At 48.6% G+C, this 15499-nt stretch overlaps 1 protein-coding gene across 1 annotated transcript; it reads right to left on the bottom strand.

Moving 5' to 3' along the window:
- Positions 1-219: 219 nt before the first annotated feature.
- Positions 220-13074, bottom strand: mrps33 (mitochondrial ribosomal protein S33). The gene is made up of 3 exons (XM_078220267.1): positions 12843-13074; positions 5200-5447; positions 220-1627 (listed from the first exon to the last, which is right to left on the bottom strand). Exons 2-3 carry the CDS (start codon positions 5412-5414, stop codon positions 1525-1527), a joined length of 318 nt encoding a protein of 105 aa, XP_078076393.1. The 5' UTR covers positions 5415-5447; positions 12843-13074; the 3' UTR covers positions 220-1524.
- Between the last annotated feature and the right edge of the window lie 2425 nt (positions 13075-15499).

Below are 15499 nucleotides of genomic sequence, written 5' to 3'. Positions count from 1 at the left end.
GGTGTGACTGATGTGGGGGAAATAAACCAGCCACAGTTCCTGAATTCTGCTGCCTGCTGGAAGGAGATATTGAGTAAGGATTGGTCTTGGTTGGGATGTCTTCCATGACTAAATAAGTCTGTGCTAGGTCTAGGATCACAGACCAAGAACATTGACTTGAGCAAGAGCTGCTTTTACCTACAGAACTACACTGCAGGGTCACAATTCATGTGGCTTCACCCATTTCTTACAATATTTTATTTGTTCATACAGATATTTTACAACCAATGCATCCTCTCATTTCTCAGCAAACAAACAGAGAAGTCAGACAGCCCGACACATCTCAGCATTTATTACAATAGCTTTGTACTGAATCACACTGGCCAGGAGTCTACCAGTTAATTACACACAGACCTCTGGATGGTGGTTACAAACTCCCACCAATCACTGGACACATATGCAGTCATTACACTCGGAACAATTTGGCGGAGGGGAGAGAGAGGAAGGAAGAGGGGGAGGGAGAGAGAGAGAGTAACAGGAGGAAGAGGGGAAGGTGATAAAGGCAAAAGGGTCATCCAGACTCGAAACATTGGCTCTATTCTCTCCACGGATGCTGTCAGATCTGCTGAGATTTTCCAGCGTTTTCTGTTTTGTTGTGAGAGGAATTTTGTCTTGCTTCCCAAAGTTGTCCAAATGAGACTGGTACGGGAGAACCAGATCAGATCCTGCTACAGTTAGTTTTGTGCTTCCTCAGGAAGTTTTCATTTTTGTTACTGTCACACTCCTCGCCCAACCCCCAACACTGACCCATTGCTGCCACTGGCTTCAAACAGCCTGATTAATTTTTGTATAATCTCTCCTAAAGCAGTCTACTTGCCCTGGTGTCCTAGCTCTACACGGGCATCACATCCAGTGCCTCATCTTACTAGTCATTTCAGGCAAGGGAGTCACAGCAGGGAGTGCTGCTGGGCCAATTCAACCACAGGCAGACATCAGAGGCAGGCCAATTCTGCCCTCCCAACACTGGTCAGTAATCAGGGGTGTGACCCATGCTCGACATCAGCTCAGTCCAGCCTCAAGGCAAGACTGCCCTCAGCAGCTGTAGCACCTCAAGCTACCCGTGCACAGATTAGAGACTGAACCTGGCACCTTCTACTCTTGCTATGGGTTAATATCTGCACCCAACTAAACTAAAAGTTTATTTATTAGTCACAAGTAAAGCTTACATTAACACTGCAATGAAGTTACTGTGAAATTAACCACCAGGGACAGGGAAAGACCAGGTAGTTTGGCTTGTCTTGCTCTTTTACATTCATGGACTGATTAGGAACTTTGTTGCTTTGAGCACTGCAGATAGAACAGCCCATGTAATACAATGACAGAGAACAAAATAAAGGAAAGATTTGATCGCAGGGACATGGAGAAAACAAATTTGATTTTACATTCTTTCAAATAAAAATACTCAGAAGGGGACAGATGTGAGAGAGGCAGCCAGGTGCAGTTGACCATTGTGAGGATGAGCCTGTAGCCTGACCAGACATGCTTCTATTTCTTCAAGGCTCGCTTCCCTTCTCCTTTTTTTGGCTTCCCTTTCCCACGTAATTTCCTGAGTCGCCTCATTTCCTCTTTGAAATCTTCATGCTCATCTCTGTGGAGACAAAAAGTGAGAGCGAGAGATAGGGAGTCACAGGTGATGTGGCCAGGCAGCTTTCACTCAGATCCTGTCACATAACTCCTTGGTCACATGCTCTCTGTGTCAGAAGTCGACTCAATGTGCTGTCACTCTGGATTCAGAAATGCCCGGGTTTAACGATACTGCATGTTTACACTAATGGTTCCTTCAATTTGTAAAAGTTCCCACCCGACAAATTCACCCCCCCCCAACAAAAACAAAGAGCCCTACTCAGTTATAGTCCTTCAGGAACTGAAAGAGTTTTGGTACCTTGTACAAATAAGTCACTTTATTTCATAGTAACAGGAGCATCCCTCGAATCACCAAACAATCAGATCATGACTGATCTGGATCTAAACTCCAACTACCTGCCTTGATTCCATAATCCTCAATACCCTCGCCTAATCTAGCAATCTGCTTGGAAACTTTCAATTGACCTCCAGCTTCAGCAGCTTCTTGGGGAAGATTACCACTATCCTCTGTTTGACGATGTGCTTCTGGTTTTCACCCCTGAATGGCCTCAATCCCATTTTAAGGTCATGCCTTCTTGTGCTGGCACCACCCCCCCAAACTTGCACCTCGCCCTCTGCCATGAGGGAATAGTATCTACCCTATCAATTCCTTTAATCATTTACAACACTTCACAGTTCTTCATGACTGGGGATTTTCTCTCCTCCTCTGGATCTGTTGTCTGATAAGAGATGATGAGAAGGTTGTTCAACAACTGGGGCGGCACGGTAGCACAGTGGTTAGCACTGCTGCTTCACAGCTCCAGGGTCCCGGGTTCGATTCCCGGCTCGGGTCACTGTCTGTGTGGAGTTTGCACATTCTCCTCGTGTCTGCGTGGGTTTCCTCCGGGTGCTCCGGTTTCCTCCCACAGTCCAAAGATGTGCGGGTTAGGTTGATTGGCCAGGTTAAAAATTGCCCCTTAGAGTCCTGGGATGTGTAGGTTAGAGGGATTAGCGGGTAAAGTATGTGGGGGTGGGGCCTGGGTGGGATTGTGGTCGATGCAGACTCGATGGGCCGAATGGCCTCCTTCTGCACTGTAGGGTTTCTATGATTTCTATGAACTCTGTTATCAATGTATCACATGAGTACTGGGGTGGCAGAAGGTGAACAAGTCTTTTTACATCTAACAATCCCTATGTTTCTATGTCATCTTTTTTGCTCTCTCTCACCCAGTGAAAGAGGTTGACTGTAATGCCACAACTGCTACTGTGCTTGGACAGGTAGCTTAGTCCAGCCTGGGGATTGAATCTAGAACCCTACAGTCTATACGGCTCAACAGTACACCAGCCAATATATTTATCTAGAAATACACAAGCTGTATTCTCTTTGGCCTAAATACAGACCATATTTTTATCTCCTTGCTGTTCAGTATAAATGAAGTATAATTAATAAATACATTTCAATCACTCGTTCAGATAACAGATTTGCATCTAATTTTCCAATGTCATGCTTGATGGGCAGGAAGCACAATAGGCAGGAAGTCTCATGGCATGGGCTGTTTCATAAGGACAGCGACAATGCATAATGTAAAATAGAAAGCATTATTTCTATAAGGCAGCCAAGCTTACAAACAGCAAACCCATTCAGCCAATGGACATTTTTTCTGTCAATCTGGGGAGGGGGGAAATATTAAACAGAGGCAGGTACACATTCACACCAGGAATGGTAATTGCCTGTTCAAAGTCTGAGGCTTTTCACAAAGGAACAAGCCTTTGACAGAAGCCATTTCAGCGATGCGTCTGACACACAAAGCACTAGGTAAGTTTAATCCTAGTCTTGTAAATGTTATTTATTTATGATTCTATTTGTCCGATTCTGGTGCTGGATACTCAGTTTAGTGAAGAAGCTGTGTGAAACGATAACGGGCAAATTATTTGCAGCATCATGTACCCACATGAAAATCAATTCAAAACACTCCACCAGGTGACCAGGTAAACACTAACATACATCACATCAAATCTGAAACAACCTGCACAACACAGCAGGTACAAACAGTTTGATCTTTATCACAATGATTAAATAACAATGGCAAACATGCTCAGCGTTACTTGCCATGTAGAAGCACAATCACATACAACAATATTCCCCACAATTTTAAAATTCTCTTATTATTGATTAATTTTAATCTAAGACATTGGGAGGGGGTCGATATTGGGGAACAACACATGGCATTCCAGGCACCTGCTCTCAGTATCAAGTGTTCCCACATCAGGCATTTTTTGTTTGGAGAGCACAGCAAAGTTCCTTCTTACAACCTGCCTCAAATCCTCCATTCTACACCTTGATAAAAGCAAAATACACTCACTTCAGCTGAGTGGAGCAAGCTATCTTCTTTGATGGCTGCTCCTGACTAACACCAACTTTACTGGTACCTGTTTAATCCTTCTGTCACTGTGACACTTCTTGCTGACCCTTGAACTGCTCTTTGCTGATCCTTAAACTGATCTATGGAAACTAGTAACACACACATCAGGCCCCACCCTTGTTAATGCCAGGAACCACTGTCAGAGCACTGGAACATCCTGTTCCTCCAATCTTACAATGTCCAAAGAATAAGAACATACATAGCACACACAGACATAAACTGAATTCAGAACAGAAGGATGTGAAAGCATTAGAAAGGTGTAGAAAATATTTAGAAGAATGATTCTAGGGCTGAGGGACTTTGGTTCCATGGGTAGATTGGAGAAGCTGGAGTTGTTCCCTTTAGAATAGAGAAGGATGAGATGTGACTTAATTGAGGTATTCAGTTGGATCAGGAGGTTGGCTATGGTTGGGAATGAGAGTCAAGCTTGTTGGTTGGAAATGGGGGTATCCAGTGCGGCTGGGGAAATCCCATGGGAAGTGGGGGGGGGGGTCTCACTCGGGGATAAGGCTGGGTATTCAAAACAGTTACCCAGAATTCGAAAGGTTTTTAATTCTTCTCAGTTTTTCAGAGTAACTATTAGTTATCAGAAACAAAAAATGCTGGAAAATCTCAGCAGGTCTGACAGCATCTGTGGGGAAAGAATAGGGCCAACATTTCAAGTCTGGATGACCCTTCATCAGAGTTGAAGAGAAATGGCAGTGAGTTAAACACTAAGATAAAAACAAAATACTGCGGATGCTGGAATCTGAAACAAAAACAAAAAATGCTGGAAAATCTCAGCAGGTCTGACAGCATCTGTGGAGAGAGAATGGAGCCAGTGTTTTGAATCTAGATGACCCTTCGTCAGAGTTAAACCTGCAGTTAGCGATTTAAAACACTTTATTTGGATGGTTCCCAACGCAATTGCCCAGGAGAAATTTGCACTTTTGGACAATTTCCGTGTAAACCCTTATAAGGGAGGTTCGGAGGGGATTCTGCAGCACATCTTTGGCATAACCCCCCCGCTCCCCCATATCTGACACTTGGGAGCCCAGACATTGGAGCCTGAGGTGTTAGCTGCTCATCAGCACTAAACAAGAATCTGCTGTGATACAAAGCAGCTGCACCCTGACGGCTGTGAGTGCATGGAGAAAGTGATGGATAGAGGGCGAGCAAGAATGGAGGCGGGTACCTGTACAAACCCAGGTGTCGCAGCTTTTTCATCAGGCTGTAATATTGGTTGTGTTGTGGGTACCAGTCATACACCTCTTTCCGCAGTGCCAGAGGCTGCTCACTGAACAGCTTCACCACCTTCATGGACCGATCATCAGTGGGTCGAGCAACTTCCTGAAAGATCTGGGCACTGAGTCGCATCATGCGCCGTGCGTAATTGGACAGCGTCGTCATGACAACTTCACAGGGACCCACAACAGTCAGTACCTGCAAGAGAAGCATGACAGTGAGGACACCAGTATTGTACGCTACTGTTAGACAGTGACAAGCCTGTCTCCATCAGTACTGTACCCCAGTGTTATACAGTGACAGACCTGTCCCACCAGTCCTGCATCCCAGTGTTACACAGAGACAGGCCTGTCCCCATCAGTGCTGTATCCCAGTGTTATACAGTGACAGGCCTGTCCCCATCAGTGCTGTATCCCAGTGTTATACAGTGACAGACCTGTCCCCACCATTCCTGTATCCCTGTGTTACACAGTGACAGGCCTGTCCCCATCACGACTGTACCCCAGTGTTATACAGTGACAGACCTGTCCCCACCAGTGCTGTATCCCAGTGTTATACAGTGACAAATCTGTCCTTACCAGTGCTGTATCCCAGTGTTATACAGTGACAGACCTGTCCCCACCATTCCTGTACACCAGTGTTACACAGTGACAGGCCTGTCCCCATCAGTACTTAACCCTAGTGTTCTACAGTGACAAACCGGCACGGTAGCACAGTGGTTAGCACTGCTGCTTCACAGCTCCAGGGTCCCGGGTTCGATTCCCGGCTCGGGTCACTGTCTGTGTGGAGTTTGCACATTCTCCTCGTGTCTGCGTGGGTTTCCTCCGGGTGCTCCGGTTTCCTCCCACAGTCCAAAGATGTGCGGGTTAGGTTGATTGGCCAGGTTAACAAAATTGCCCCTTAGAGTCCTGGGATGCGTAGGTTAGAGGGATTAGCGGGTAAATATGTGGGGTGGGATTGTGGTCGGTGCAGACTCGATGGGCCGAATGGCCTCCTTCTGCACTGTAGGGTTTCTATGATTCTATGAAACCTGTCCCCACCAGTGCTGTATCCCAGTGTTATACAGTGACAGACCCATCCCCATCAGTACTGTACCCCAGTGTTACACAGTGACAGGCCTGTCCCCATCAGCACTGCACCCCAGTGTTATACAGTGACAGACCTGTCCCCATCAGTACTGTACCCGTGTTATACAGTGACAGACCCGTCCCCATCAGTACTGTACCCCAGTGTTATACAGTGACAGGCCTGCCCCACCAGTGCTGTGTCCCAGTGTTATACAGTGACAGACCCGTCCCCATCAGTACTGTACCCCAGTGTTATACAGTGACAGACCTGTCCCCACCATTCCTGTATCCCAGTGTTACACAGTGACAGGCCTGTCCCAATCACTACGGTACCCTAGTGTTATACAGCGACAGACCGTCCCCATCAGTACTGTACCCCAGTGTTACACAGTGATAGGCCTGTCCCCACCATTCCTGTATCCCAGTGTTATACAGTGATAGGCCTGTCCCCACCATTCCTGTATCCCAGTGTTATACAGTGACACACCTGTCCCCACTCATCCTGTAACCCAGTTATACAGTGGCAGACCCGTCCCCATCAGTACTGTACCCCAGTGTTATACAGTGACAGGCCTGTCCCCACCATTCCTGTATCCTAGTGTTACACAGTGACAGACCTGTCCCGACCATTCCTGTATCCCAGTGTTATACAGTGACAGACCTGTCCCCATCAGTACTGTACCCCAGTGTTATACAGTGACAGACCTGTCCCCATCAGTACTGTACCCCAGTGTTATACAGTGACAGACCTGTCCCCACCATTCCTGTATCCTAGTGTTACACAGTGACAGACCTGTCCCGACCATTCCTGTATCCCAGTGTTATACAGTGACAGACCTGTCCCCATCAGCACTGTACCCCAGTGTTATACAGTGACAGGCCTGTCCCCATCAGTACTGTACCCCTGTGTTATACAGTGACACACCTGTCCGCACCAGTGCTGTATCCCAGTCATACAGTGGCAGACCCATCCCCATCAGTACTGTACCCCAGTGTTATACAGTGACAGACCTGTCCCCATCAGTACTGTACCCCAGTGTTACACAGTGACAGACCTGTCCCCACCATTCCTGTACCCCAGTGTTATACAGTGACAGGCCTGTCCCCACCATTCCTGTATCCCAGTGTTATACAGTGACAGACCTGTCCCCACCGTTCCTGTATCCCAGTGTTATACAGTGACAGACCTGTCCCTATCAGTACTGTACCCGTGTTATACAGCGACAGACCCGTCCCCATCAGTACTGTACCCCAGTGTTATACAGTGACAGACCTGTCCCCATCAGTACTGTACCCCAGTGTTATACAGTGACAGGCCTGTCCCCATCAGTACTGTACCCCAGTGTTATACAGTGACAGGCCTGTCCCCACCATTCCTGTATCCCAGTGTTATACAGTGAGAGACCTGTCCCCATCAGTACTGTACCCCAGTATTACACAGTGACAGACCTGTCCCCATCAGTACTGTACCCCAGTGTTATACAGTGACAGGCCTGTCCCCACCATTCCTGTATCCCAGTGTTATACAGTGAGAGACCTGTCCCCATCAGTACTGTACCCCAGTATTACACAGTGACAGACCTGTCCCCATCAGTACTGTACCCCAGTGTTATACAGTGACAGGCCTGTCCCCATCAGTACTGTACCCGTGTTATACAGCAACAGACCCGTCCCCATCAGTACTGTATCCCAGTGTTATACAGTGACAGACCTGTCCCACCAGTCCTGCATCCCAGTGTTACACAGAGACAGGCCTGTCCCAATCAGTGCTGTATCCCAGTGTTACACAGTGACAGGCCTGTCCCCATCACTACTGTACCCCAGTGTTATACAGTGACAGACCTGTCCCCACCAGTGCTGTATCCCAGTGTTATACAGTGACAAACCTGTCCCTACCAGTGCTGTACCCCAGTGTTACACAGTGACAGGCCTGTCCCCAACAGTGCTGTATCCCAGTGATATACAGTGACAGACCCGTCCCCATCAGTACTGTACCCCAGTGTTATACAGTGACAGACCTGTCCCCACCAGTGCTGTATCCCAGTGTTATACAGTGACAGACCCGTCCCCATCAGTACTGTACCCCAGTGTTACACAGTGACAGACCTGTCCCCATCAGTACTGTACCCTAGTGTTCTACAGTGACAGACCTGTCCCCACCAGTGCTGTATCCCAGTGTTATACAGTGACAGACCCGTCCCCATCAGTACTGTACCCCAGTGTTACACAGTGACAGGCCTGTCCCCATCAGTACTGTACCCCAGTGTTATACAGTGACAGACCTGTCCCCACCAGTGCTGTATCCCAGTGTTATACAGTGACAGACCCGTCCCCATCAGTACTGTACCCCAGTGTTACACAGTGACAGGCCTGTCCCCATCAGTACTGTACCCCAGTGTTATACAGTGACAGACCCGTCCCCATCAGTACTGTACCCGTGTTATACAGTGACAGACCCATCCCCATCAGTACTGTACCCCAGTGTTATAGTGACAGGCCTGTCCCAATCAGTACTGTACCCGTGTTATACAGCGAAAGGCCTGCCCCATCAGTACTGTACCCCAGTGTTATACAGTGATAGGCCTGTCCCCACCATTCCTGTATCCCAGTGTTATACAGTGACACACCTGTCCCAACTAGTCCTGTAACCCAGTGTTATACAGTGGCAGACCTGTCCCCATCATTCCTGTATCCCAGTGTTACACAGTGACAGGCCTGTCCCCATCATTCCTGTACCCCAGTGTTATACAGTGACAGACCTGTCCCCATCAGTACTGTACCCCAGTGTTATACAGTGACAGGCCTGTCCCCACCATTCCTGCATCCCAGTGTTATACAGTGACAGACCTGTCCCCACCATTCCTGTATCCCAGTGTTACACAGAGACAGGCCTGTCCCCATCAGTACTGTACCCCAGTGTTATACAGTGACAGGCCTGTCCCCACCATTCCTGCATCCCAGTGTTATACAGTGACAGACCTGTCCCCACCATTCCTGTATCCCAGTGTTATACAGTGACAGACCTGTCCCCACCATTCCTGTATCCCAGTGTTATACAGTGACAGACCTGTCCCCATCAGTACTGTACCCCTGTGTTATACAGTGACACACCTGTCCCCACCAGTGCTGTATCCCAGTCATACAGTGGCAGACCCATCCCCATCAGTACTGTACCCCAGTGTTATACAGTGACAGACCTGTCCCCATCAGTACTGTACCCCAATGTTATACAGTGAGGCCTATCCCCATCAGTACTGTACCCCAGTGTTATACAGCGACAGGCCTGTCCCCACCATTCCTGTATCCCAGTGTTATACAGTGAGAGACCTGTCCCCATCAGTACTGTACCCCAGTGTCACACAGTGACAGACCTGTCCCCACCATTCCTGTACCCCACTGTTATACAGTGACAGGCCTGTCCCCACCATTCCTGTATCCCAGTGTTATACAGTGACAGACCTGTCCCCACCGTTCCTGTATCCCAGTGTTATACAGTGACAGACCTGTCCACATCAGTACTGTACCCGTGTTATACAGTGACAGACCTGTCCCCATCAGTACTGTACCTCAGTGTTATACAGTGACAGACCCGTCCCCACCATTCCTGTATCCCTGTGTTATACAGTGACAGACCTGTCCCCACCAGTACTGTACCCGTGTTATACAGCGACAAACCCGTCCCCATCAGTACTGTACCCCAGTGTTACACAGTGACAGACCTGTCCCCATCAGTACTGTACCCCAGTGTTATACAGTGACAGGTCTGTCCCCATCAGTACTGTACCCCAATGTTATATAGTGACAGGCCTGTCCCAATCAGTACTGTACCCCAGTGTTATACAGTGACAGACCTGTCCCCACCAGTGCTGTATCCCAGTGTTATACAGTGACAGACCCGTCCCCATCAGTACTGTACCCCAGTGTTACACAGTGACAGACCTGTCCCCATCAGTACTGTACCCTAGTGTTCTACAGTGACAGACCTGTCCCCACCAGTGCTGTATCCCAGTGTTATACAGTGACAGACCCGTCCCCATCAGTACTGTACCCCAGTGTTACACAGTGACAGGCCTGTCCCCATCAGTACTCTACCCCAGTGTTATACAGTGACAGACCCGTCCCCATCAGTACTGTACCCGTGTTATACAGTGACAGACCCATCCCCATCAGTACTGTACCCCAGTGTTATAGTGACAGGCCTGTCCCAATCAGTACTGTACCCGTGTTATACAGCGAAAGGCCTGCCCCATCAGTACTGTACCCCAGTGTTATACAGTGATAGGCCTGTCCCCACCATTCCTGTATCCCAGTGTTATACAGTGACACACCTGTCCCAACTAGTCCTGTAACCCAGTGTTATACAGTGGCAGACCTGTCCCCATCATTCCTGTATCCCAGTGTTACACAGTGACAGGCCTGTCCCCATCATTCCTGTATCCCAGTGTTACACAGAGACAGATCCGTGTCCATCAGTACTGTACCCCAGTGTTATACAGTGACAGACCTGTCCCCATCAGTACTGTACCCCAGTGTTATACAGTGACAGGCCTGTCCCCACCATTCCTGCATCCCAGTGTTATACAGTGACAGACCTGTCCCCACCATTCCTGTATCCCAGTGTTACACAGAGACAGGCCTGTCCCCATCAGTACTGTACCCCAGTGTTATACAGTGACAGGCCTGTCCCCACCATTCCTGCATCCCAGTGTTATACAGTGACAGACCTGTCCCCACCATTCCTGTATCCCAGTGTTATACAGTGACAGACCTGTCCCCACCATTCCTGTATCCCAGTGTTATACAGTGACAGACCTGTCCCCATCAGTACTGTACCCCTGTGTTATACAGTGACACACCTGTCCCCACCAGTGCTGTATCCCAGTCATACAGTGGCAGACCCATCCCCATCAGTACTGTACCCCAGTGTTATACAGTGACAGACCTGTCCCCATCAGTACTGTACCCCAATGTTATACAGTGAGGCCTATCCCCATCAGTACTGTACCCCAGTGTTATACAGCGACAGGCCTGTCCCCACCATTCCTGTATCCCAGTGTTATACAGTGAGAGACCTGTCCCCATCAGTACTGTACCCCAGTGTCACACAGTGACAGACCTGTCCCCACCATTCCTGTACCCCACTGTTATACAGTGACAGGCCTGTCCCCACCATTCCTGTATCCCAGTGTTATACAGTGACAGACCTGTCCCCACCGTTCCTGTATCCCAGTGTTATACAGTGACAGACCTGTCCCCATCAGTACTGTACCCGTGTTATACAGTGACAGACCTGTCCCCATCAGTACTGTACCTCAGTGTTATACAGTGACAGACCCGTCCCCACCATTCCTGTATCCCTGTGTTATACAGTGACAGACCTGTCCCCATCAGTACTGTACCCGTGTTATACAGCGACAAACCCGTCCCCATCAGTACTGTACCCCAGTGTTACACAGTGACAGACCTGTCCCCATCAGTACTGTACCCCAGTGTTATACAGTGACAGGTCTGTCCCCATCAGTACTGTACCCCAATGTTATACAGTGACAGGCCTGTCCCAATCAGTACTGTACCCCCGTGTTATACAGCGAAAGTCCCGTCCCCATCAGTACTGTACCAGTGTTATACAGTGATAGGCCTGTCCCCACCATTCCTGTATCCCAGTGTTATACAGTGACACACCTGTCCCAACTAGTCCTGTAACCCAGTGTTATACAGTGGCAGATCTGACCCCAGCAGTACTGTACCCCAGTGTTACACAGAGACAGGCCTGTCCTCACCATTCCTGCATTCCGGTGTTATACAGTGACAGGCCTGTCCTCACCATTCCTGCATTCCGGTGTTATACAGTGACAGACCTGTCCCCATCATTCCTGTATCCCAGTGTTACACAGAGACAGATCCGTCTCCATCAGTACTGTAACCTCTTGTTATATCGCGACAGACCCGTCCCCATCAGTGCTGTACCCCAGTGTTATACAGTGATAGGCCTGTCCCCACCATTCCTGTATCCCAGTGTTATACAGTGACAGACCTGTCCCCACTAGTCCTGTATCCCAGTGTTATACAGTGGCAGACCTGTCCCCATCAGTACTGTACCCCAGTGTTATACAGTGACAGACCCGTCTCCATCAGTACTGTTCCCCAGTGTGATACAGTGACAGGCCTGCCCCCATCAGTACTGTACCCCAGTGTTATAGTGACAGGCCTGTCCCAATCAGTACTGTACCCGTGTTATACAGCGAAAGGCCTGCCCCATCAGTACTGTACCCCAGTGTGATACAGTGATAGGCCTGTCCCCACCATTCCTGTATCCCAGTGTTATACAGTGACACACCTGTCCCAACTAGTCCTGTAACCCAGTGTTATACAGTGGCAGACCTGTCCCCATCATTCCTGTATCCCAGTGTTACACAGAGACAGATCCGTGTCCATCAGTACTGTACCCCAGTGTTATACAGTGACAGACCTGTCCCCATCAGTACTGTACCCCAGTGTTATACAGGGTTTATTTTCAGTATTTTACCGGCTCTCTCAATGCTGCTAGGTTTCTCACGCTTCTCCCATTGGTTCTAGTTTCCGCCGGAAATGAGTCCGTTTCTCTTGTGGTCCGGTCGCTCCTCTGTCCCCGGGCTCTGGGTCCTCCCCGGGCTCTGGGTCTCCCGCACGGACATGGCGTGTGTCTGCTGTTTCTCCCAGCCGCTTGTCTGGGATTATTCCCGGTGATTGGATGTGGGGCCGCCCTGTCAGTCACCGTGTGTGTGTCAATGTCCAGCCTGCAGCTCCCAATAAACTGAGACATCATCTCAACATTAACCCTGTCTCAAAGATCAACAGGCTCGGCTCAGCTCCTCACAACAGTCATCAGGAAGATTGGGACAATAATACACTGAGAATCATCAAACAACAATAACTCACCTTTAACAGCGAAACATGTCCCTTTTTTATTCATTCACGGATGTGGGCATGGCTGGCTCTGCTAGCATATATTACCCATCCCTAATTTCCCTTGAGAACTTGATGGGGATCCGCATTCTTGAACAACTGCTGTCCAACTCTTGAGTTTCAGTAATTAAACTAAATTAAATAAACTGAGAGATAAAGTCAAAGGAGCAGTACCTTAACGGAGAACTACCCAAAACAAATCAAAAATGAAACTTAACATTAAACCAAAATGTGATTAAAATGGTTAATAAGGTACCCTACTCCTTGTGGTGCCCATTTGGCAAGGAAGCCCTCGATGGTGCCAATGGACACAGCATGCTCCCACTCCAGGACACCCAGCCACAATATAGTTGGGGTCGAGGGGCAGGCAGGTTGGACGACCCTCTCGATCATCCACTGTCTGGACCTGTTAATGGCACATTTTGCCAGGCCCGGGAGCAGGTTCACAAGGAGGTCCTCCTCCTTCCCCGTCCCCCTCTGCATCTGGTGCCCATAGATCAGGAACTTGGGGCTGAAGTGCAAACAAAACAGTAACAAAAGGTTTTTTTTGAATAATTGAAAAGAGAGTGCAGCGTAAAGCAACCTATATATATATATATCCCCTCTCTCCTCCACCCCATTTCCATTTTTTAAATTTAATTTCATTTCATCTCATTTATCCATTTTATCACCCTTCGTTTTCACTTCCACTTTTCCATTCCAGCTCTGCTTGTTGCCCCCTCCCTCTCCCCTTCAGGGCAACTGCCATAATCCCCAGGCTGTCCCTTTACCATCTATACCTCTGTTCTGCATTCTGATCACTTATTGGACACTTTTGGCACCTTCTCAGCCTTCTGTATCCTTACTTACATTCCCTTTGTCCCATTCTACTCCCCCCATAGTATAAATTTCTGCTGATTCTCTCTGTTCTCAGCTCTGACAAAGGGTCATCTAGACTCGAAATGTTGTCTCTATTCTCTCCCCACAGATGCTGTCAGTCCTGCTGAGATTTTCCAGCATTTTCTATTTTTATCTCTATCTGCCCTATCAACTGCCTTTGGAAGCACGTATGTTTCAATGAAATAACCTCTAATTCTTTGAAACTCCAGAGAATATGGACAGCAGGGACCCAGGTTCAATTCAGGCCTTGGGTGACTGTGTGGAGTTTGCACTTTTTCACTGTGTCTGCATGGGCTTCCAAAGGCGCTCTTGTTTCCTCCCACAGTTCAAAGATGTGTAGGTTAGGTGGATTAGCAATAGTACAGGGTTACAGGGATAGGGCAGAGGGGTGGGCCTGGATAAGATGTTCTTTCAGAGCATCAGTGCAGACTTGATGGTTCCTTCTGCACTATAGGGATTCTATGTTTCTAGACTATAGATCCAAATTACTCAGTCTCTTGTCATAGGACAACTCCAGGGACCAATCTAGTGAACCTTCACTTTACTGTATCCAATGCAAGTATATTCTTCCTTAATTATGGAAACTACTCGGGCAGTATCTTGAGCCCTGTGAGGTTGTTGGCAGGGGCTCAAAATCTCAAGATCCAGAAGTTGCCATTCTTGCCAGCGTGAACACATTTTTGGATCTTCTCCGCCCCTCGCTGATGACATCATCATGGGTATGATTCCGATTTCAATATATTTAAATAATTTACCTTCTGGTTAAACATACCCCACCCGTATTTTGACCCTTTGCCATATCTTCAAACCGCAATGATGTGTTGTCGGTGTGGTTTACAACAGGATTACCTTGACATGAGCCTGTTGTGGCATCTCCCCAGTGTTGTAAAGGTAAGTTTAACCCCTGGGGGAGAAGGACATGGTCAGATGGTGGCCTGGCAATGCCCCCGCACCTCCTTGGCACAGGTTGGCAGTGACAGATTGGCACCCTGCCCATATCAAACACAGTGCCAGGCACAGTGCCAGCAGCAGACCCCAGTGGGAGCCCCATGATGGGGGGACATTCATTCATGGTGAAGCGGACCTGGGGGTGATAGTGATGGCTGTTGTGTATGTGTGTGTCGGGGTGTGAGGGAAGATCGGTGATGGGTGTGTATGAGTGGAGGTGGGATGGTGGTGGCTCTGTGTGTACATGTGCGGAGAGGATGCAGTGGAGGGGGTAAAGGGTTGCCGGCAGTGGCTTTGTGTGGGACTGAGGTTGCCGGCAATGGCTTTGTGTGGGGGTGGAGTTGCTGGCGATGGCTGTGTGCTGATGAGGGCTGCGATGTTTTTGTGAGGGGGGTAGAAGAGGGGTTGCTG

The sequence above is a fragment of the Mustelus asterias genome, chromosome 9 (assembly GCF_964213995.1).
Source record: "Mustelus asterias chromosome 9, sMusAst1.hap1.1, whole genome shotgun sequence".
In the NCBI taxonomy this organism is placed as follows: domain Eukaryota; kingdom Metazoa; phylum Chordata; class Chondrichthyes; order Carcharhiniformes; family Triakidae; genus Mustelus; species Mustelus asterias.
The sequence above is the reverse complement of the archived record's forward strand: the minus strand, read 5'-3'. Positions and strand labels throughout refer to the sequence as shown.

Bases quoted from the DNA above. Each gene is read 5' to 3' on its own strand.
- mrps33 (XM_078220267.1), bottom strand. From the start codon at position 5,414: ATGACGACGCTGTCCAATTACGCACGGCGCATGATGCGACTCAGTGCC. The intron at 1,628-5,199 runs GTACCCGCCTCC...TTGTCTCCACAG, and splicing joins CGACACCTGGGTTTGTACAG to AGATGAGCATGAAGATTTCA.